The sequence below is a fragment of the Diadema setosum genome, chromosome 22 (assembly GCF_964275005.1).
Source record: "Diadema setosum chromosome 22, eeDiaSeto1, whole genome shotgun sequence".
In the NCBI taxonomy this organism is placed as follows: domain Eukaryota; kingdom Metazoa; phylum Echinodermata; class Echinoidea; order Diadematoida; family Diadematidae; genus Diadema; species Diadema setosum.
The window spans coordinates 27,097,772-27,120,091 of record NC_092706.1 but is presented as its reverse complement, the minus strand read 5'-3'; the positions used below and the strand labels follow the sequence as shown (position 1 = coordinate 27,120,091).

Below are 22,320 nucleotides of genomic sequence, written 5' to 3'. Positions count from 1 at the left end.
AGAGAAGATTGTGAGGAAATATTTTTTTTTTTTGATTCAAACTGATTATCTTTGTTGTGTAAAATGTGTTGATTTGAGCCGTATGACAATACAACATCTGCATTAATTAATAAGTATGAATGACCGGCATACATTGTACATAATTAACATAAACTTTTTTTTTTTGATAATCATTGAGAACAGTGATATATTGTATTTGTAATATCTGTTTTTGTTTTGTACTATAGGTTAATCTAATTGTGCAATGGTTAAGATGAATAAGATTGACCCTTTGTTGTTTTATGTATTTTTTCTTTCATTGCTACACTGTGATTTGTGAGTATTTTTAATGTATACATGGCCATTTGCTAACAATATCTGTTTCAGCCTCCGGGCTGCGAAAGATATTGATCAATAAAAACACCTTTTCAATTCAATTCAATTCAATTCAATTCAAAATTCGCAGATTAAAAAAAAAGAAAGAATGCACGTGGCTTTTATTTCCGAGAATCACACAATTTCACTACGGTGCCCCAGTAATACCTTATACCTGTCTTCTATTAAACTCTGTTATCATACATTTTGTCTTACAATGGAACTGGATTACAATATACAGGATCTCATAAACACATGTTGAGAATTTCATATTGCCTATGTACATAATTATATCCTGATATCACATCTAACATTCCTTTACCCTTTTCGATGCTGAAATACTCATTAAATGCGATTTCAATATTCGGTATGTCAATGTTAACGGTATGGCGTGAGATGGCATCACCCCAGACAAATTTGCCACTTTCCAGCCAAGCGTGGTGCACACAACAAATAAATCATGATTGACCTTATACAAACATCAGACGATTTGCATCGTCGACATGAACTCTTTAATTCTGTAAGGGACTTTTTTCTGTTCTTTTTTTTTTTGTCGAATAAAGAATTTGCTTGAACACTACCGACGTCTTTGCAATATAGTTTATGTGCCTGTTTATAATCATTGCTGTACGTGCAAGATGTGATGAAATACTTGATTTGATTTGACTTGATTTGGTTTGGTTTGATTGGATTGGATTTCATTTGTGAGTTTAATATAATGCTTCATAATGCACATGATGACTTAGATCAAATCACGCACTAAACTATTTATCTAAAGACGAATAATTAACCCGCCAAGATATCAAGAACACGTCAGGACCAAAATTTATGATATACTTTATCATGTAATCGAAGTACAAAAATTGGAAATAAAAAGACTTAAAAATACACACTTGATGTAACATAATATACACACCTACATGATATTATAATACTATAGGTGCCTATACATTGTATAAGACACGCACATAATAGTACATCATTACTTATATGTATATATATATATATATATATATATATATATGTATATATATTCATTCATTTATTCATTATTCATACATTTATTTTTGTATCATATCATTAGATATTCACTGAAATCGTAAGCCGTATCTGTAGGGTAACTAAAAGAAGAGAAATTATGTGCGTCTGTCACAGACACAAATTGTAATACATGAACCAAGTTCCAGTATCTTTGATTACCGTGAATATGAAACAGTAATCCTCTAAATTCATGCCATAATCTCCACAGCAAATTCAGCATACAAAATAATTCAAGTTTCGTCGGCTTAACTAAGGTACGTTTAATGATCGAGTAGTCAACGTTATGGAAATTACCCGTCTTGGACGCTAATAACGAGCTATGAATTCACCTCTTGATATTAGGAAACCAAGCTATATGCCTTTAGGTGTAAATCCCTCAAGGAGTGCTGTTCGGTTGAGATTTGTGGTCTATTGGTAAATCTGACGCAGTTGACAGACGAAAAGCTGGCATCAGTTTGTTATAACTTATGATTTCTGTATTTTATTTAGTAATATTTATTTGATCGGATTTTTTGTTTGTTTTAATCGATTCCCCCAGTTATAGTACGGTCTAATATATATTTCATAGTTCCCCTAATCTGATTTATCACGGGACCTGCAGCTGTGCAAGCTTGCTTTTACGCAGGCCCCATCATATTTCTCGCATTATGACCATTAGCTCAACTCTCATGTATACAGACCTTGTGTTTATACCAAGACAACCTTTTGTACATTCCGGTGAAGTTCCATCTAATTTATGTTTTGTATAATTTTCGTATATACTTATATACTTTTTTGTGCTGTATGTGAGAAATATGAAAATAAATTGAAATGAAATGAAATGAAAAAGATTGGTCTGTATAAGATTTCTTCAAGATTTAGAAGAACATCATGCATCGATGGATCCATGCACGCAGTAATAGTCCTTTTTTTGAACAATTTCTTGACTTAAAACGGGGCGTAATAGTTAATGGATCCTTTTAGTCGAATATGCTAAACAAATTCAAGAATGACAGAAACCTAAATATAATGTGCATCGAGTAAATGCAGCAATAGCACACATCAGCAAACTTTCACGAAAATCAGAAATTTCGTTGAAAAGTCAAATATTGTTAAAGTTTTTAAAATTTGAAAGTGCAGCCATCATTGGACGAGAAAATAATATATATTACACATGTATACGTCATATCGGGAAAAACGATAATGTAAAGAAAATATTGAGAGAATCCAGCTACGTTCAATTTCTGACAAAAAGAACACATTATCTTCATTGACATATTAACCGACATTTTGGGTAATATCATTCCACTTGCTTTCTGAAAGAGGTATTTTAGTCAAGTGCGCTTTCATCATCCTGCTTTTTTTACTGTGGTCGTTCATTCGACTCGTGACTACAAATATTGTCAAAAATGTTGAAGTCTTCTGCATGATCCAGCATTGACAGCACCGAAACTTTAAAATTCACAACTTTTGTATAGATTGTCCGATTTTCCTCAGATTTTGCTGGTGTTTTGTACTAATATTTATTGCTGCCCCTTACGAAAAAGTCCTGTGGTACTCCTGTGGTAATTACCACAGGACGGTACCACAGGACGGTACCACAGGACAGTACCACAGGACAGTACCACAGGAATTGTCCTGTGGTATTTTGGGACATACCACAGGACAGTACCACAGGAATTCCTGTGGTATTTTGGGACGTACCACAGGGCAGTACCACAGGAATTCCTGTGGTATTTTGGGACATACCACAGGGCAGTACCACAGGACTAGTACCACAGAACAGTACCACAGGAACTGTCCTGTGGTATTTTGGGACAGTACCACAGGACAGTACCACAGGTCGATCATTACCACACAGCATTACCACAGGGCAGTACCACACAGCATTTCCATGGTACCACAGGAGAGTACCACACAGGATAGGTCGAAAAAAAAAATCTGGGAGACTTTTGGCCACATTTCAAGGAATATTCCTGATAGGTGAGTGATGGATTTCAGGACAATGCATGGCCCTACTTAATAACCTGTCCTACTCCTAACATATAACCTCAAACGAGTCTAATGGCCAAGTGCCAATCTAGTCCTATAATAGATCTATATAGTCATATTCTATTCCTAGGTAGCCATCGACCCTATCAGTACATATATATATGGCCGTCTATCCGTAAAGCATTAAGGCATGGTTACTAACTCGATTATACTTTATTATCAAGATATGAAATTACACTTTCATAACAATATCTATGATATTGGGAATAACATAAAATAATTAGACAATCTTTCATAAAGTTCAAAGTAAGTTCCATCAGTAATACTTTGACTTTTTAAGTCATATATGTATTTTCTAAAATCTAGAGTGCTTTTTATGAATATTCATGAGCTATGTAAAAATTTGTACCACAGGAGTACCACAGGAGTACCACAGGAGTACCACAGAAGTCCTTATGAAATTTTTCATGCTTTACATCAGCACTTTCACTAAATAGGTAATACTGTAGGAGTATAGGACAGGATAAGTAATGGCAAATCTGTTATAATTCATAGCATAACTCATCTATCAATTAATTGAGGAATATTAATATGTGCTTTTTTGTTTGTATTTTTGTTTTAAATTTCAGTTGATTCTGCCTTACAATTTTCCTGTGTGGTGTTCCTGTGTGGTACTGCTGTTTGATATTCTCCTGATGTGATAGTCCTCTGGTATAAAATGTTAAGAAAAAAAAAAAGAATATCCTGTAGCATTTTTCTGTGGTACTTAGAATTTAATTTGCTGTGTGGTACTTCTGTGTGGAATAGCACCATATTATGATTTTCCTGTGGGATTTTGGATAGTTCCTGTGGTACACTCCTGTGGTATACATCAAAAATTACCACAGGAATTCCTGTCGTACTGTCCTGTGGTACGTCCCAAAATTCCACAGGACAATTCGTGTGGTACTGTCCTGTGGTACGTCCCAAAATACCATAGGACAAGTCATGTGGTACTGTCCTGTGGTACTATCCTGTGGTACTTTCCTGTGGTATTGTCCTGTTGTACTGCCTGTGGTACTGCCCTGTGGTACTGTCCTGCGGTACGTCCCGAAATACCACAGGACAAGTCGTGTGGTACTATCCTGTGGTACTGTCCTGTGGTACGTCCCAAAATACCACAGGACAAGTCGTGTGGAACTGTCCTGTGGTACTATCCTGTGGTACTTTCCTGTGGTACTGTCCAGTGGTACTGCCCTGTGGTATTGTCCTGTGGTACTGCCCTGTGGTACTGTCCTGTGGTACGTCCCTAAATACCATAGGACAATTCCTGTGGTACTGTCCTGTGGTATGTCCCAAAATACCACAGGACAAGTCGTGTGGTACTGTCCTGTGGTACTTTCCTGTGGTACTGCCCTGCGGTACTTTCCTGTGGTACTGCCCTGTGGTACTGTCCTGTGGTACGTCCCAAAATACCACAGGACGAGTCGTGTGGTACTGTCCTGTGGTACTATCCTGTGGTACTTTCCTGTGGTACTGCCCTGTGGTACGTCCCAAAATACCACAGGACAAGTCGTGTGGTACTGTCCTGTGGTACTTTCCTGTGGTACTGTCCTGTTGTACTGTCCTGTGGTACTGCCCTGTGGTACTGTCCTGTGGTACGTCCCAAAATACCACAGGACAATTCCTGTGGTACTGTCCTGTGGTACTGTCCTGTGGTACGTCCCAAAATACCACAGGACAATTCCTGTGGTACTGTCCTGTGGTACTGTCCTGTGGAACTGCCCTGTGGTACTGTCCTGTGGTACGTCCTAAAATACCACAGAACAAGTCGTGTGGTACTGTCCTGTGGTACTATCCTGTGGTACTTTCCTGTTGTACTCTCCTGTGGTACGTCCTAAAATACCACAGGACAATTCATGTGGTACTGTCCTGTGGTACTGTTGTGTGGTATACGTCCCAAAATACCACAGGACAATTTGTGTGTATACTGTCTTGTGGTACTGTCCTGTGGAACTTTCCTGTGGTAATGTCCTGTGGTACTGCCCTGTGGTACATCCCAGAGTACCACACGAGCCTGTGACACAGTACCACACAGTTCCTGTGTTAACATACTTATTTGTGTGGTACATTGTGTGGTACCAACCAGTACCACATGAGCCTGTAATACAGTACCACACAGTTCCTGTGGTAACATTTATTTATGTGGTACATTGTGTGGTACTGACAAGTACTACAGGGAGTACCCTACAAGCCTGTGGTACAGTACCACACAGTTCCTGTGGTAACATTACAAGTGTGTGGTACATTGTGTGGTACCGACTAGTACCACAGGGAGTACCACAGGACTTTTTTGTTAGGGGCATTCCCTCAATCCACATTATGTATATAGTTTTATTTTTAAGCCCAACTGACTGGCCACACTTCATACTGTGCAGCCTGCATGATGTTGTGCTCAGTTTCTCCTGTCGACTTTCTTTCGGGGGTTGGAGTCGGGTGCTATGGGGTTTTCAGTATGGCAATCGGCCCTCAAAGCATAAAAGGGTTAATAATTTCTATGGATGTTTCATTCCCGGGAAGGGAACATTATAAGAGATGAGCTATTCCATTAACCTGCTCTTCTTGATTGAAATCCAATTGCTGGAATCAGTTTGCATCACTTGTTGCTATGTCGGACAAGCCTCGGACAATTAGCTATCAGGTTGTCATGAACAACCTCTGCTTAAAAAAAAAAAAAAAAAAGGTATATGTTGTATACGAAAACCGCCTACTGTGTTCTCAGTTCATGGTCTGAAGAAATTGTGAGGCCCTTTGTAACATTAGTATACTATTCCACCCTTCCCTTCCTTGATTTGAAGATTGAACACGTGTACAAACATTCCTGAGCCAGTTTGCCACTTGCATTGTTCCTTATCCGACACGCCCCAGTGCAGTGCCAGTGTGTAAAATTATGGGGTGAGATCACTGGGTTTCACTGGTTGCACACAGGTGCGGTGTGTGGGGGAACACGAAGCGAAGAGCTAGGTGCTGTGTACGTGTGTATTACGCTAGCTGTTCACTATCACCAGGCCAGGAGCACATCATACAGTCAAATCAAGTTGTAATAAAAACTCAAGGGAGAAATGACGAGACAGTGGGTATACAGTGTTCTTCTGTTATTAGCATTTGGCGAATTGTCTTCCCAAGAAGAGACAGGACAAGAAGACATTAATATAAATGTCCTTTACAAGCCAGAAATGTGTTCGAAACAGGCCAATGCCGGCGACTATGTCACCGTCACCTACACGGGCTTCTTGCCCGACGCAGCGGGCGCCGAGGAGTTCGACAGCACGTACGTATCCTTCAAAATCTTTTTACACACATCATGCCTCGGTATTTGGTAGGCTACTCTACCGTACTTTGAAACAGTTTTCTAGTTTGTCAAAATGATATTCGTTTGCAACCATGAAATAATGTGGCACGTCAGGTTGATCTCAGCCAATGCCACAATTTACTGTGTGTGTGAAGACAACCAGTTTTAAAATAACATGACTTTTGACAGCGTATCATCCCGGGTGAACTCGGACTAGATCTAGGGACCCGGACAACTCGGCCCTGTTTGAATATGCTGCAAGTAAATTACGGGGCCATTACCAATGTTTCTGTGACTCTGTTGATTTAATATGCCGCCCCTGTCAGTTTTAACTCTAATGAAATTAAAAAAAAAAGAAAAGAAAAGAATAGAATGTTTTGTGAAATTAGTTGAAATTGGATTGAATTGAATTGAATATAGTTCAATGATAATTTTGAAGATATTCTGTAGGCCCTAGCTGTTTTTTTTTTTTTTTTCGGTAAAATGTTATAAAAACTAAAAAGTACATTTAAGATAATTTCCCCACAGAGTTCGCAGTCGGCATCACCACCACATGTTCATTCTCTGCGGTCAGATGTGGTCGGTCGTGGGTGGGGTTCGTCACACTTGTATTGTATTTGTATAGGACCTACTGGAGGCCTGGCCCTTCAGGGGCCGGGGCCGGGGGATGGTGCAGAAAAGTTTCCATATAAATAAGTAGATTTAACTGTTCTGCAGTATGATGCTGCAGTATTCTTGTAAACTTTAGTATCATGGCAGTGATTTTACATGCTATAATTGGTTCAAGCCTTCATTGAAATTCTGTATGTCCTGCATATGGTAACCAATCTTTACTTGGAATGTCGGTTGGCTGCCTCAGATGTACAGGTTTGTCAAATGCGTGTTGACAGTTAGCCCGACCAGACGCTGTGCGAAACACTATCTATACAGCGACTGGGCTGTTTATAGTTAGTTGACAGTAAAACCAGCAAAGCTGGATAGCGGACAATGTTGAAATGATGAGACAGCAAGTAGTCAAATGTTGTATAGTTCAAAATGATGGATATTAGCCCGTTGAGGAAGAGTCCCGAGTATACTCGGGCAAGTGTCTATGGAAGTGCGTGTTATAGCATAATCAGTCCGTCCTCGGTGAGTTAATGTACATGTGTACATGTCATTTCCACTTAGCAGCAAAGATTCAGTAATATTCAAAGAGCTATGAAAGCAGAGTTAATTGTATGGATGAGCTGTATTTATTAATTTAACAGATTATGATCTACCGGTATTCTAAGATTGAACCATTGTATTTTACAGTTGATTATATTCAGGAATGCCTAGAGGCCGTGTAGAGTAGTTGAAAACTATGTGACTATAATCCTTTAAAAATCATAATACATCAATATTATAGTGCTAGTTACCGGAACCAATGAGCTCATGCACACAATGGTTGCACTGCCTCAAACACTCAATTATAGAACAGTGTTATCTTTCAAAACGTACCAGTTCGCATTGCATTTGCAACGTCATTGCCTATGAAGTGGAAACTAAATCACATTACCGGTACCTTTGTATCATTTTATTCGCAGAATGAACAAGGGTCCAGTCTACTTTCGGCTCCATGATGAGGCGAGCACGGCCATGAAGGGCTGGCACCTAGCAGTGGAGGGTATGTGTCTCAAGGAGAAGAGAGAGGTCCTGATTCCAGCCGGCGAACTGACTGCCAACCACGCCCTTCCAAGTATGCCACACCCTCAGTATTTAATTAATCCCTAACTTTAACCTTGACATGAGCTCTACTGATAGCAAAGCACAAACTAGTGGAAACTGATCAATTCATAATCTTACAGTGGTCTCCACTTAATCGGGAAGGGTGATGAGACACATTTTTCTCCCATCGCGAGGCTACCACTTACAATCTGTATATTAAAGCGGTGGTGGCTGGTATAGGCCCGTACAAATCACCCACCATGAAATCCAGAATGTGGGTGGTGTTTGTAATGTGTGATGTGTTGTTGCGCAGAATTACTGCCATAAGCGCACATGTATTTTGGCAGTCCACAATACCAGGTGAGCAAAGAAATCTTGCTTTCTGTTCATGGCAAACAAATGAATATTGAACTGCTCAAGATTAAAGTGAATATTTTTTTAAAGTATAAATTGATTTCATGAAAATTTCAACGGTACTATCTCCAAATGCTATATTCGACAGAGCACACTGAGAAGTTGGCGAATGAAGTCCAGGTATACATTTGTTCTTGTTGCTTTACAGGTAGTTGTGCAGAAGTTAGTTTTTGTATGATTTGTAACTTTACTCTCATTCTCACAGTGTCAAATTGGTGCAAAGTTTCTCGAGTACAATCATATCAATAATCATCTCTTTTTATTGGTCATTTGTGTTTCACTGTTTCCGTAGACACCAAGGCCCCTCCCCCTGACCGTGATGTCGGCTACCGCTTTGAGCTGCACCAGCTGAATGACGAGCCACCTGTCACGAATCTCTTCAAACAAATTGATTCTAATGATGACAAGGAGATTACAAAAGATGAGGTTTGTACAACTGATTCTAGACTTGGATGAACATGCCAATACCATCCTTCTTGATATACACAATGTTATCCTTTTGTTCCTTCCAAAGTACAGTGGACTCCCATTATAACAAAGTCCTCAGGTCTAGAAATTTTCTCTCATTATATCGAAATTTCATTATAACCGAACAAATAAACAATAAACAACAAAGCATGGACATTGTTGCTGCCTGAAATTTTACTTCGTTGTAACCGGAATTTTGTCATAATCATGCTCATTATAATGGGAGTGCACTGTACGTGGCAATGAATCAATACAATTGTGTATTGCCTTTTGTCAAAAGAAGAAGACCACAAACCCCCTTTCTCACCAACCAAGTCTTCCAACATGCCCACACATTTTTCCGTAATCTGTAATTGAGCTAGAAATAATAATATGACATGACATGCACACGCAGACACTCAGACAAACACATACGTACACACACACACACACACACACACACACACACACAAGAGGACTACATTGTACTAGAGTTGGGAGCTAACCTGATTTCTCACAGTGGCAACCTTTTTTTCCGGAAAGGAACCAATCAATTACAGACTATTATAAGAGATCAGAGTACAGAGAATTATGATATAGCCTCTTTACAAGGCCCTGTGACATCGGTTTGGAACACAAGCTCACTAGATTGAACAGAATACTGTAAAACGCGGAATGTTGTGTGCATTTTGATTTCGCAAATTTCGCGACAGCCAAGATTCGCAAAATTAAAATGCAAGCGAAAGTTCTTGTCTACACTGTATGCATTGAATGTTAGAGGCAACTCGCGAAAATTTTATGCCGCGAAAAAGGCCATCGGCTCCAATTCGCAAGAATTTCATGCCGCAAAATACAGTATATATACAGTATATTTACAATATATTGAAAAAAGCCAGTAAACAGAGCTTTTACAGATATCTTGCAAGCAAAGAGAGACAAGATTTACTCGGTAGTTGCGGAGTGTAATGCAGGAAGCTCCGTGTTCCAAATCCACACCAGAGGTCCTTGTGGAAAGACTAGCTAGCCAATACAGAGATGATAAGAACCAGGCAAAATGCAGCCAGCAGCTCAGTGAGTTTTAATGTGGCATTTACTGGCTGGGCTAGATGATATGTGGGATTCAGGCCAAATAATTTTCCTGAAGTGAAATTACCTTCCAACCTGTGTTGAGGAAGAGTCCCGAGTATACTTGGGCAGGTTTCTATGGGAAATGCATGTTGTAGCAAAATCAGTCCATCCTCAACGGGTTGAAATAGGAAAATGGTGTAGCATTTTTAAGAGTTGATTAGCAATGGTGAAGAGAGGTACCATATGCGTATTTTCATATCCTACTTTAGTATCCATAATATGATATGCCTGTACATTTGAATCTTGTCTAAAACCTTACCTTCTTTCTCACAAAGTAGTCATAAGTTTCTTAATCCTTTGAATCAAAACGATTTTGAGCAATGTGCTGTATGCTAGTGTCTATTGCAACTGACTGACAAATTTCCCTACCTATTTGCTAGTGTCTATTTGGTCATTGCAAATGAAAACAGGAATATCACTGGTCACTTTCCAGGATCTACTTGCAGTGCTTTTCAAAAGTTTTACCATGCCTTTATCATAACATCTGGTTCACATCACACAAGTGCAGCTTTTGGAACGTGCACCTGCTTGCCAAGTGCAACTGTTGGCACAAATGCGTGTGCAACTTGCACAGTGTTCTTTCTTCTGTTTTGTTGTGCACATGCGTCGCAACACATGATCAGCTGTCAGTATATAGTGCAAGAGGTTTAGGCAGATGTGATAGACCTGGCTGGGACTGAACTTGGAAATTTTCTCATGTGGGTGGTATTTTTTTTTCTTCACATAATTACATAAATGTCTTCCCTAACTGTTTATTCTAGGTTTTCTGCATAAATGTATAAATGTGACCAACAAAAAAGTGTTATCCCCAATATGCTTCATAGAAAAGACTGAAAATATGTACATGTATGTTATACCCATGAATCAGAAATTAGTGTTGTAACTTCAGGTGTGATGGCTCAACAGTGAAATAAAACAAAATCATAGCACTTTAGAATGTGTGTGAAATATACACATGTGAGCAGAGGCTATGGACTGCCTGTCTGTAACTCTTTTACCATTGGAATGATGACCCCCCCCCCCCCCCCCCCACCCACAAAAAGCAACAACGGATAGAAAATTCAAATGCACACTGCACACCAAACTGTGTAACTGCAAACCACTCGTATTTAGTTTCTTCTCTGGTTGGTGGTTTCAGATGAGGGTCTTCCTCTCCGGGCAGGGGATGGGTGATACCCTCGGGCAAGAGGATGCCCTCAACCAGGCCATCCAAAACATTTTTGACAGCAAAGACTTTGACAGGAGCAATACGATCTCGTCGCGCGAATTTTTCGGCCACGCCAGACATGAAGAGTTATAGGGGTACGTAAAGTTTTGATGCGTGCCATGAAATGATTTATTTGTAGGACATAAGTAATATGCACACTGTGTGATTTTATATCTTTTTTAGAAACACGGTCAAAAAGTGAGTGGAGTTCATTCTTTTAAATTTTTATAAAGGGCTGACATGTTGGAAGGCTCTTCAGGTGATTGCACTTACCGGTAATAATCCTCTCGTGGTCTTTTCAAGTTGGTAGCCTTGGTCATGCGACCATTGTGCCATTTGACCTTTTTTCTGAAGTTTTCATATTTTTTGGTTTCTTTGTTTCAATATTGTTCTTTGTGAACAAAGAAAGGAATTTATTCCTCCTGGAATTCCTCCTGGAATTTAGATTGTATCTCAAGATCTCATAACTTTGGAATGTGCATGCACACGATTTTTTTCCCTCCTTGTTGGAGCGGTTTCAAGTATCATCTGAGTCCCTTAGAACTCAAATCTCAACAGGCAGATCCAGAAATGAATGTTTTCACGACTCAAAGCCTCAAAGGTTGTCACTTTGAGGAGATACTATTGCTCAGTGAATAGGACCGTGGACTATCAATTGTGACGTATTGTCATATTGTAAATTGTGAATTGACTGGCAACTGAAAATGTTGGGGGGGGGGGAGCTGGGGCAAACATATAAATAATAATTTGCCTGCAGTTCCTTCCCAAGAATTCTGATGATCTATGTGAAAAAAAGAAAAAAAAATCATTTGTCATGTGGTCACTGGCTAACAGGCATTCACTCCTTCTTTGCTAGCCTTGTAAAATTGATTGGAAGCTGCATTAATTCGTAATTACCGAAAATCCTTCCATCATTAGGGGAGGAAGATACAGTCACAGGCTGCTGCCAGCATATAACTTTATTTTCTTTAGATATTAATAGAAATTAATAGAAAATTAATAGAAAATTCCCATTTATAAACACAATACTGGTACTGTGCAGTTTTATTTAATAGTGCCCTTTCTTCAGCCAGTTTGAATGAGGAAGCAATTTCAACGAGTTTTGATGCTGTTTCACAGGAAGTGTGAGGGACCTCTTCCACCTTTCGTTCCAAATATATTAAGGAGTGTTAGGTTAACACTCATATCATAAGACAGTGATTTCATTTTTGCTGTAGAAATCAAGGAAGACATTTATACTGAAGTTGCCTCTATGTACAAGTGTAAAGATTGTAGTCCCATGAAAAATATGCCCATTTACAATGTACCACCATAGCAGCTGAAAGGTCAATATTGGACCAGTATGAGTAAACATATTTTCATAGTGTTTTCCCTTGAATTTTTGTCCATATTTTTGCAGAGTGTTTGTGTCAATTTTTTTCCTGAACATGACTTTATTGGCTAACCTCCCATATTCCAGCATGATGATGATGAAGAAGAAGAAGAAGAAGAAGAAGAAGAAGAAGAAGAAGAAAAGGATGAGACTGCTTATAAATCCTGTGGGTAGTAGATAAAATAGGTTCGAGTCCCCCCAGCTAACTCTGTGCATATGAAATCTATAAATCTAGCTGACTTATATGTGATTATGAATTTAAAATCCAATATATTATATTATATATATATATATATATATATTGAAATGGAAAAGTGACGGTGACTACAATGCGTATTATTCCATCACCTACAGATGCTAAATTACATCCAGGAGCAGGGTATGGGAGGAATAGAAGACTTTCCGGACCGCGACGAGGCCATCAAGCACATGTTCAGCTCCATGGACCAGGACAAGGATGGAACGATTAGCCACAAGGAGTTCCCTGGACCCAAGCATGATGAGTTCTAGTCTCACCAGCAGACTGTACTCCAAAAGATTCCGTGGCTCAGTCACCGTTGCTGTAAAAGTTCCAATTGGAAGAAGTTTTTCGTTTGCTTGGGTTGTTTGTTTTTGAAAATTAGGGCCTTTAGTGGTATGACCCTTACAGACTCTGTAGCATGGGGATACAGTACTCTCTGCGTAATCGGGTATAAATGGGCACTCCGTTTAATTGGGTAGTAATGTCAAAATCAGTTCTAATGCACATTAAAATTACCTGATAATCGGGCTGCCTCTCTGCATGTAGGGTAAACAATTTTCTTCTAATCTAATTTCTACCCACATTTTATCGCAGATATAAAGAAGTCATGAATGGCAAATTTTCCACAGCTAATCACATTTCCTGCTTAATTTGCAAAGAAGACCGATCATTTGGGGAGTGATTAAACATGAAAACACATGTACATACACATACCGACTTGCCACACGTAAACAAACATTACACATGTAGCTGGCACTCACAATTGCATCATAGACAGACAGGAGCTGAACACACTTGCGCTCCTCCCTTGCTCCACAAGACCACAACAACAATCGCGTTACGAGAAGTTTGCAATGAAAATCAGGCCATGCACCAGCTCCATAATTTTGCTTTTCCCCAGTCACTTCTCGAAAAGTAACCCTACGTTCTACGTAACTAGTGCATGCAAAGAGATGCGTTCATTTCGGAAAATGCCTGTGTGTTAGCGAGGAGTCTATAGTCAAACGACAAAGTTTTTTGAAGACATATTTGTCCATAAAAAGAGTGTAAATTATTGCTTGTGACTGACCAAGTGTAAGGTATGTATAATCTGCCGTGCAAGCAGGTGTGTTAAGCATACAGTGTAGGTGTTTGGTGCAATGTACAATGCATGTACATACACATTGTGTGTGTCAATTGTGAATGAGACATGTTTTTCGGGTACTCCGCTTAATTGGGTACGAAATGCTCTGCCCGAGCCTACCTGATTATGCGGAGAGTACTGTACCATGAAGTGGAAAGGCTGGCCAGGCTTGGGTATATTTAAGAATCCACTGTGGGAATTGTGTACAACTTACTCACTGATCTCTCTACAGTGCACTCCCGTTATAACGAAATGCTCGAGACTGGCAGTTTTCTTTCATTATAACGAAATTTCGTTATAACCGAACAAATACAATATAAACCGAAAACAAGGAAACCACGCATATATATCGTATTCTGTTTGCTGAATACTCGTCATACACTGGAAAGCTATGTGAAATGAGATTGGATTATTGTATTACAATATTAAACGCAAGTTTGGAAACAGTGCGTGATGCAAGGAGCAAACACACAGTGATGTGAAGTGTTCACCCATGCAGAGACTATATAAATGCTTGTTCCGCTACGTTTTTTCGAAAGCAGTTCGCATTTCGTTATAACGGAGCACATTTCTTTTGTTTCTCTATGTCAGTGGTGCTCGGAAAAGACTTCGTCATAACGAAAATTTCGCTATAACCGTGTTCGTTATAAGCAAATTTTGTACCATAGACTTTAGTGGTGTTAATTTTGGGACGAGAAGTTTTACCTCGTTATAACGAAATTTAATTATAACCGTGTTCGTTGTAGCGGGAGTGCACTGTATAAGTACAAAATTGAGGTGCTGTTCGTTATTCCGAAGGTTCGATATTCCGAAGTTTCGTCAATCCGAAACACGCAACTTCCCTATACCTAGAGGTTCGTTAATCCGAAAATGAAAAAGGGTTCGTTAATCTGAACATTTGTGGCGTTATTCCGAAGTTTCGTTATTCCGAAGATTTGTTCACCCGAAAATGAAATTGGGAAAAACGAATCTTAGGAATAAGGAATCTTCGGACTGAAGAGCCTTCGGAATAACGAACCTTCGGAACAACGAGCTGTAACCCAAAATTGTACACACACAGTTAAAGAATCTAGACTAAAGTTCACCATTAGCGATGAGGGTATGATGAGCGATGCACATATTTGCTGACCAATGCTATTCACGATTTGTGAATGTGCACTGTACCCTGATGGGCAGTGAATGATTTACGCTACCCATGAATCCCTATGCTATTGGGTCTGTAAAAATGAAGAGAGCTGAGAGTATTGGGGCTACACCAAGTATATACGTGCTGTTGAGAATGATAATGGTTATGATCGACAGCACCTTGTTTTTTGCTTTCTCTTAATTCTGGGAACTGTATCTGAGTTTCTGCATGAACTCACTCCTTGCCTGTCATCGGCAATTGAAAAAAAAAAAATGGCTGAAAAATTCAGAAACAAATACATTATGGTGAGGTACTCAATGGAAATCATTTTCATTTTTATTTTATTTTTAAATGTGTGATCAAGTGATGAAAAGGCTGTTGCTTGACCAAATTTTGGTCATTAATTACCAGTGACATTAATTGATGTTTTTTCTCTGTATATTTAGTTCAGTCGTAAATTTTCAGTGGACTGATATTTTGTCTCCTGTGACCTAGATCATTTCCCTGCACACCTTCTTGTTTGGAAGGACACTAACAGTGTCAATCAAGCCAGGTTCAGTAGAGAATTAGTGTGTTATTTATAAAGAATTGTTCATCTGGCAATTAAAAAAAAAGTATTTTCAAAGAGAACAGAACTCCTTTAATATTACAATAATGCTAAAGAAAGTGAGGGGTATTGTTTTAACAGATACACAGTGAAAACCTTACATGGGTACGTTTTCTCAAAGGGGGTGTGTCTACTGATGAGACTAGCAAGCCTACCAGCCAGCACCGCCTATTGTTTTAGATTGTGCACATGCAATCACTGATCTCAACTACAACATACATGTATGTACATAGAGATCAGTGCTTACAATGAATGCACATGATTAGTGTGTGGCGCGTCAATCATTCTCTGTCTGCAATGTTGCACATGTGGGTTGAGTGTATCAAAGGAATATTACTGCAGTTGCATTCAATTTCTAATAAAAGGGTTGTCAGGGTAGTGTCGCTGTAATGTCAGGGTGATGCTAGGGTAGAATTTGGCAAAAGTTATCATGACAACATCCGAGCAACATTTTGCTAGGACTCGTTTAACAGGCAGGGTGAAAAAAAAAAGATTACCCTGCTGTTACCTGGATGTTGCCATGGAAACTCTAGTTTAAAAGGCTCTGCTACAATGGGGCTTTTAGAAGGAATAATCAAGTATTGATAAGTTGTTGCCAGGTAGGGCAAGCCTCTAGCAAGCTTTCTGGTTATTAAAGCAATCTTTTGTGAACAAAGCATGCATATAATTTGAGTACATTACAGAAACGGTCTATTCCTACATGTAGGTGGCAAAGAATCCTGTGCAGGACAATGTAGAGTATTTTTCTATTTTTTTTTTTAATATTTTTTTTTACGTGATGAGCATTTTCTACATATTCTCTGATTCATAGGAGTTTGATACCACAGACAAATTAATTGTCATATGTGATGTTTATATTAATTTGGTTGTGTGTTCTGTGAGTGATGGTATGATAATGTATTCATAATGATGCTAAGCCTCATTATTATGATAGACTGGCCATTATTGGGCTCAATCATTGTGCTCGTTATTTTCATATCAAATGCTGTATGGTCAAGGAAAAAAATTATCATGAAAATGACAGACCAGTCATCAGTTTTTAACTTGTACAATGTACAATGAGCAAGAGAACTCAACAATGATGTATTTTGTAACAAGCACTTGAGACTTGTTGGTGATTTCGTTGAATGTGAAGTGGCATCCTGCAAAATTGTTATGATTTTTTAGTATTATCTGCAGAGAGGCAAGGGTAGACTTTTTGTTAAGAATAGATTTTGGATAGAACTATGTTGGCAACTGAAAATATGTGTAGGAAGAATGTTCGAGAAACGGAAAATGCTTACCGTGGTATTTCATGGTACATGGTGCTTTGTGTATAATGGTGCATACAAAAAAAAAAATAATAGCAAAGAGTTATGTCAAGAAAGGAAGATCTGTCCCAAGACAGAACTGAAAATGGAACAATTGATGAAGCAATTATGCAGCTTTCCTTTTTCTTTTTCAATACTTTTGTAGCATACCCAAGCGTCTTTCACAATTGCATCAGTGCTTTCTGTCTTTGAAGTATTTTGTTAATCACTCTAATGCTGAAATAGTAGCTGGTATAAAAGTATGCTGTGCACAATCGTTCCAAACATGTAATTCTTCACGTCTAGAGTCTGTAGCAGATTAGCAAGTCTGCAGTACTTTTGATCAGGTGCCCCTCAGAAATACAAAGCTTGAATTACTGAGATAACAAATTTTACGTGTTACAAGTGTCCTTGCTGTATGAAAATGGTGGTCGGGCAGTGGAATGGTGCGCTCAGTGGTGTGTGTACTTCCAGCAGTGGACTATTACAATAATAATCCAGCCCCTTTTTCTTTAAAGGGATTGTATAGTTTTGGTTGAGACCTAACTTCGGGCTTCGAGCATTTTTTGGTGAGATAATGAGAAACCTCTTATGAAATGTGAAAGAGGATGTAATTCCAAAAGGAATTCAACGTTTATCTGATGAAAATTGGTTTTAAATGGCCGAGATATCCAAAATAGAGCAATCCTATTAAAAGTTGGGACCCACATTTTATTACCACTGCGACACTCTTTACCTTGAACACAAAGGAAGCTCACAGACAGCTTACAGTCAAGCTGGATGGCTCAACACTCCCGAACAACCCCACCCCGACTTACCTCGGGGTGAAACTGGATACAAGGCAACTCACCTTCAAACAGCATATCGAGGCACTACGTGGCAAAGTGACATCAAGGAACAACCTTCTACGCCGCCTTGCTGGTTCTTCCTGGGGAGCCCACACAAGCACTCTCCGAACAGGTGCCCTCGCACTCGTCTATAGTGCTGCAGAATATGCTGCCCCAGCATGGTGTAGGAGCTCCCATGTCAACAAACTGGATGCTACTTCAAAGACACCATGAGAATAGTCAACGGCTGCCTACGACCAACCCCAGTGAAATACCTCCCTGTCCTCTCTGGAATTGCCCCACCTGCACTCCGTAGAGAACACCACATGGCCATTCTGGTGAAGAAGGCTCTTCCAGACACCTCACACCTCCTACATGCTCGCGTCATCAGAGCCCAAAACCTCACCCACCAACGCCTACGCTCTCGTCGATCCTTCAGCCGTCATGCAAAATCACTAGGAACCTCCAACTTCAACCTTATGGAGAAATGGCAACATGATTGGCAAGAGACGACAAAGCCCACACAGTTCACCATCCCCCCTGGCATAACCATCCCACCAGGAGCTGATCTCCCTCGTAGAGAGTGGGTCACCCTGAACCGCCTCCGCACTGGAGTAGGTCGCTTCGGGGCCAACATGCATCGCTGGGGCCTCAGTTCCTCAGCAGCTTGTCTGTGTGGTGCACCTGAGCAGACAGCGGACCACATCCTGCTGGAATGTACCAAGCTCGGACCACCTCTAGGATCACACACTAACCTGACCAACCCATGGCCAGCAACTGTGGAATGGCTGCGGCACCTCCAAGACGTAGCATAGCAGCAGGTCTCATACGCAAGAGACGACTGCTTTGTTTTACTTTGTTGGTTTTTTTTATTTCTGTTATTTCAAAATCGATTTTTATCAAATAAACTTTGAATTCTTCTTAGAATGGTATACTCAGTGATATTTCATAAAGTGATTTCTTGGTACATGTATCTCACAAAAAGTTTAAAGCCCAATCCTCATCTCCACCAATACTATACCACCCATTTATAAAGAAAAGCAGGCCATGACCTTGGATGTCTCTGCTACAGAATACTAAACCTTCACAAGGCAGTCGTCCTGATGTCGCTTCTAAGCGTCTATTCCACTGAGGCGTGGACGGTTTGTTGGCAGCATCTGAAACCCAGTTGGAGAAGTTCCACCAGCGTATTGTACGCTCCATCCTTTGGCGTTGATGGCAGAAGGTCACCAGAATAGAAGCCTTCAGGGAAACCTAAGTCCGTATTGAGTGAGGCACTGCTTTCGAAGGCGTGACCTCAGTGGTCAGGCCATGCTATCACAGCAGAGAACTTCTGCTTCCGTAAACAACCACTCTTTCTTGAACTGGGCTTGGGGTATGGGAAACAAGTTTAGCCCTTGAAAGCAAAATATTATTCAGGGGGGTGAAGGTTTAGATGTGAGTTTCCTCAATCTGTCTCCCTCTACAAATGCAGTTTTGTTAAGATCTCATCTGGTGATCTGTAAATTAAATATAAATGTCGGAAAAAAGGAACCACTGGGACTCGAACCTGTCATCTACTGCTTTCGCCCTTTTAGTTTAGCCCTTCTTTGCTACAAGGACACCATGATGGACAGCCTCCAGGGGTGCAACATCTACCCTCTCTCCCCCTCCCCTGAATTTGCTCATACAGCATGAGGTCTGTAGGCGCACCCTCCTCAAGTAGAGTGCCAGCTTTACCAGCGATGACTCTTCGCAACTAAGCACATGGCTGCCAAGAGACCGTTGCCAAAGAGCAGAGGTTCTTACCGCAACACTTCACAACGAAGTTCTAGCGTCTTATCTGTTCCTATCTCTGCAGATCGAGTATAAGCCCGCCGAGCCATTTCCATGTCCATGTATAGCTGCACGGTTACTCAAAAAGTGGATATTTTCGCGCGAGTAATTTCTGCGCTCTGCCGAATGCAATTAATTTTGCATGTTTTTAATTCCGCATAGTCAAAATAGACAGCGTTAGTCAAAATAGACAGCGTTACAATTTTGACTGCGACGAACAGGGGAATGAGTAGTTCTTTATTTCAATAAGCTGAAGTTAGAAGTAGAAAGACAGAAAAACATACAACGACAGCTGGAGAGATAGGATGGTATACAATTCGTTATTAATCAGCCAATGTTAAAAAGGAAGAGGGATGGAAGAGAATAATTAAGTAAATAATATTTTATTTATTATTTAGCTTTCTTTACCCAGGGTAGTCCCATCAGTTGTCTATACACTGGTATTCTTGGGGGCCCTGCAACAGAATAACACAAGTTATTTCAACAGTGAATTCAACATACACACAGTAACAAATCAAGGTCATCCCGTTATGCATCGCAATATCAAAACAATTATCAATGCTGTGTCTGTGTATATAAGATACAAATTAATAAGTCTTTGATGATAATAATACACAAATTCACATTATTTGAAATAGGATAATACTTTTGCATAATATAGAGATTTCAAAATGACCGAATTCTACCCCAAGTGAGATGTGTATGCTCTTACAAACGTTTGAAGGGAAGTGGCGTTTCGAACTTCAGCGGGGAGCTGATTCCAAAGACAGGAAGCATAATGTGAATTTTTTTTTTTTCCTGCTCAAGTTCTAACTTATGAGACCATTATTACATGTACTTGGGTTTCGTGTATCCTATGAGTGTGCGTTACCAAGGGATGTAATGAGTTCTTGCACATATTCAGGCATGTTGCCATGAAGTGTTAAATCGCCACCTCTCTTCAAGCGTCGTCCAACCTAACCTTCCAAGCACCTGGCTGGTTGGCACTGTGTGATCCACTCTCCCTACCACTCTGGCCATTTTCTTGTGCTGCTTGATAAGCACATCTTTAAGGCTTTGTGAGCAGTTTGAACATGCACAAGAACAATAATCAAAATACGGTATTATTGAGGAGTTTGCCAAAATTTAGAACTGCTTTCAGTTAGATACTTCCGCAGGCGTCTCAGCAATACTAGTCGTGTAGCTTGCTTTTTTTAAACTTCATTCTTCAACTCTTTTTTTGCCATCTCATAGATTCATCAATTCAAACTCCAGACCTGGATAATAGTCTTGTAATCCGTTACTCTATCCAATTCATTACCATCAATTTCAAGTTTCAACCGATCTGCCGGTCGGTAACAACTTTCTTGGTGTTCCAATTAACGTAAACTGATTTTTCTTAACATTTAATATCAGACAATTTTGTCCCAGCCACCGGGCCACATTATAGTGCAATTCAATATTCAGCACAGTTTTCAATCTCCTGGGCATCATTTCCACTTTAGTACAGAACCATGTCATCTGCATATAACATTACTTCACACTTGTTTACTGAATTGAGCAGATCATTTAACATAACTGAAAAGATGCAGATTTGAAGTGGCGTGCCACTTCGTGGAATTAATGAAACAACGATTTTCGCGTACGATTTCGTTCACGAAATGGCACAAATGTTTGCAACTTTATGGTGTTAATATATTGTCTCCGCGATTTGAAAAAAAAAAAAATCATAGTACACTGTAGTTGGTGAAAAAAAAAAATGCCCTTCTTGGTTTGCTGGACAATAAATAACATGTATATTCCAAAAACCGATCGCAAGAGCAATTTCAATATCGCAGAAAACCTCTTTTTGTATACTCGCGAATACACAGGACACACTAGACGCGCGACCCATTGTGCCAACTCGTGGAAAAAATCGAACTGCAGTCTACGCGTAGATTTCGTCCACGAAATGACACAATTGTCTCCTGCCTCATGGTCGCTATATTTCACTTTCCTTATTTGAAGTTGGCATGTGACTGTAAAGAAGAAATTCTCCTCTTTTCGTTCATGTACAATTTATCATGTTTAATTACAGAAACCCACTCGAGCTGATTTCAAAAATTTTTGAATTTTCAAAAAAACTTTGATTGCGTTTTTCTCGAAACGCGGTTTTCTTCACGAGCCAAAGTGCCACTTCGTGGTGTCAGCGACGAATATTTACAAAAGGGGAAAGAGCTTTCTTGGTATACGCTTTCAGGTCAAATCAAAAGGTGATGTAAAGTTTGCATATCAGCATATTTTCGCTCCATAAAGAGCACACATTCAACACGCGTCTCTAACAACATGTGGGTGCCCAAGGAACACGCTTCTGAATGGAGAA

General features: G+C 39.7%; 1 protein-coding gene across 1 annotated transcript; it reads left to right on the top strand.

Moving 5' to 3' along the window:
• Window positions 1–6,467: 6,467 nt before the first annotated feature.
• Window positions 6,468–13,985, top strand: LOC140245450 (peptidyl-prolyl cis-trans isomerase FKBP14-like). The gene is made up of 4 exons (XM_072325028.1): window positions 6,468–6,676; window positions 8,263–8,414; window positions 9,090–9,223; window positions 13,306–13,985. Exons 1-4 carry the CDS (start codon window positions 6,468–6,470, stop codon window positions 13,459–13,461), a joined length of 651 nt encoding a protein of 216 aa, XP_072181129.1. The 3' UTR covers window positions 13,462–13,985.
• Window positions 13,986–22,320: the final 8,335 nt, after the last annotated feature.

Coding starts and splice junctions, on each gene's coding strand:
- LOC140245450 (XM_072325028.1), top strand. CDS start 6,468: ATGACGAGACAGTGGGTATACAGTGTTCTTCTGTTATTAGCATTTGGC. Junction 8,415..9,089: donor TGCCAACCACGCCCTTCCAA/GTATGCCACACC, acceptor CTGTTTCCGTAG/ACACCAAGGCCCCTCCCCCT. Junction 9,224..13,305: donor AGGAGATTACAAAAGATGAG/GTTTGTACAACT, acceptor CATCACCTACAG/ATGCTAAATTACATCCAGGA.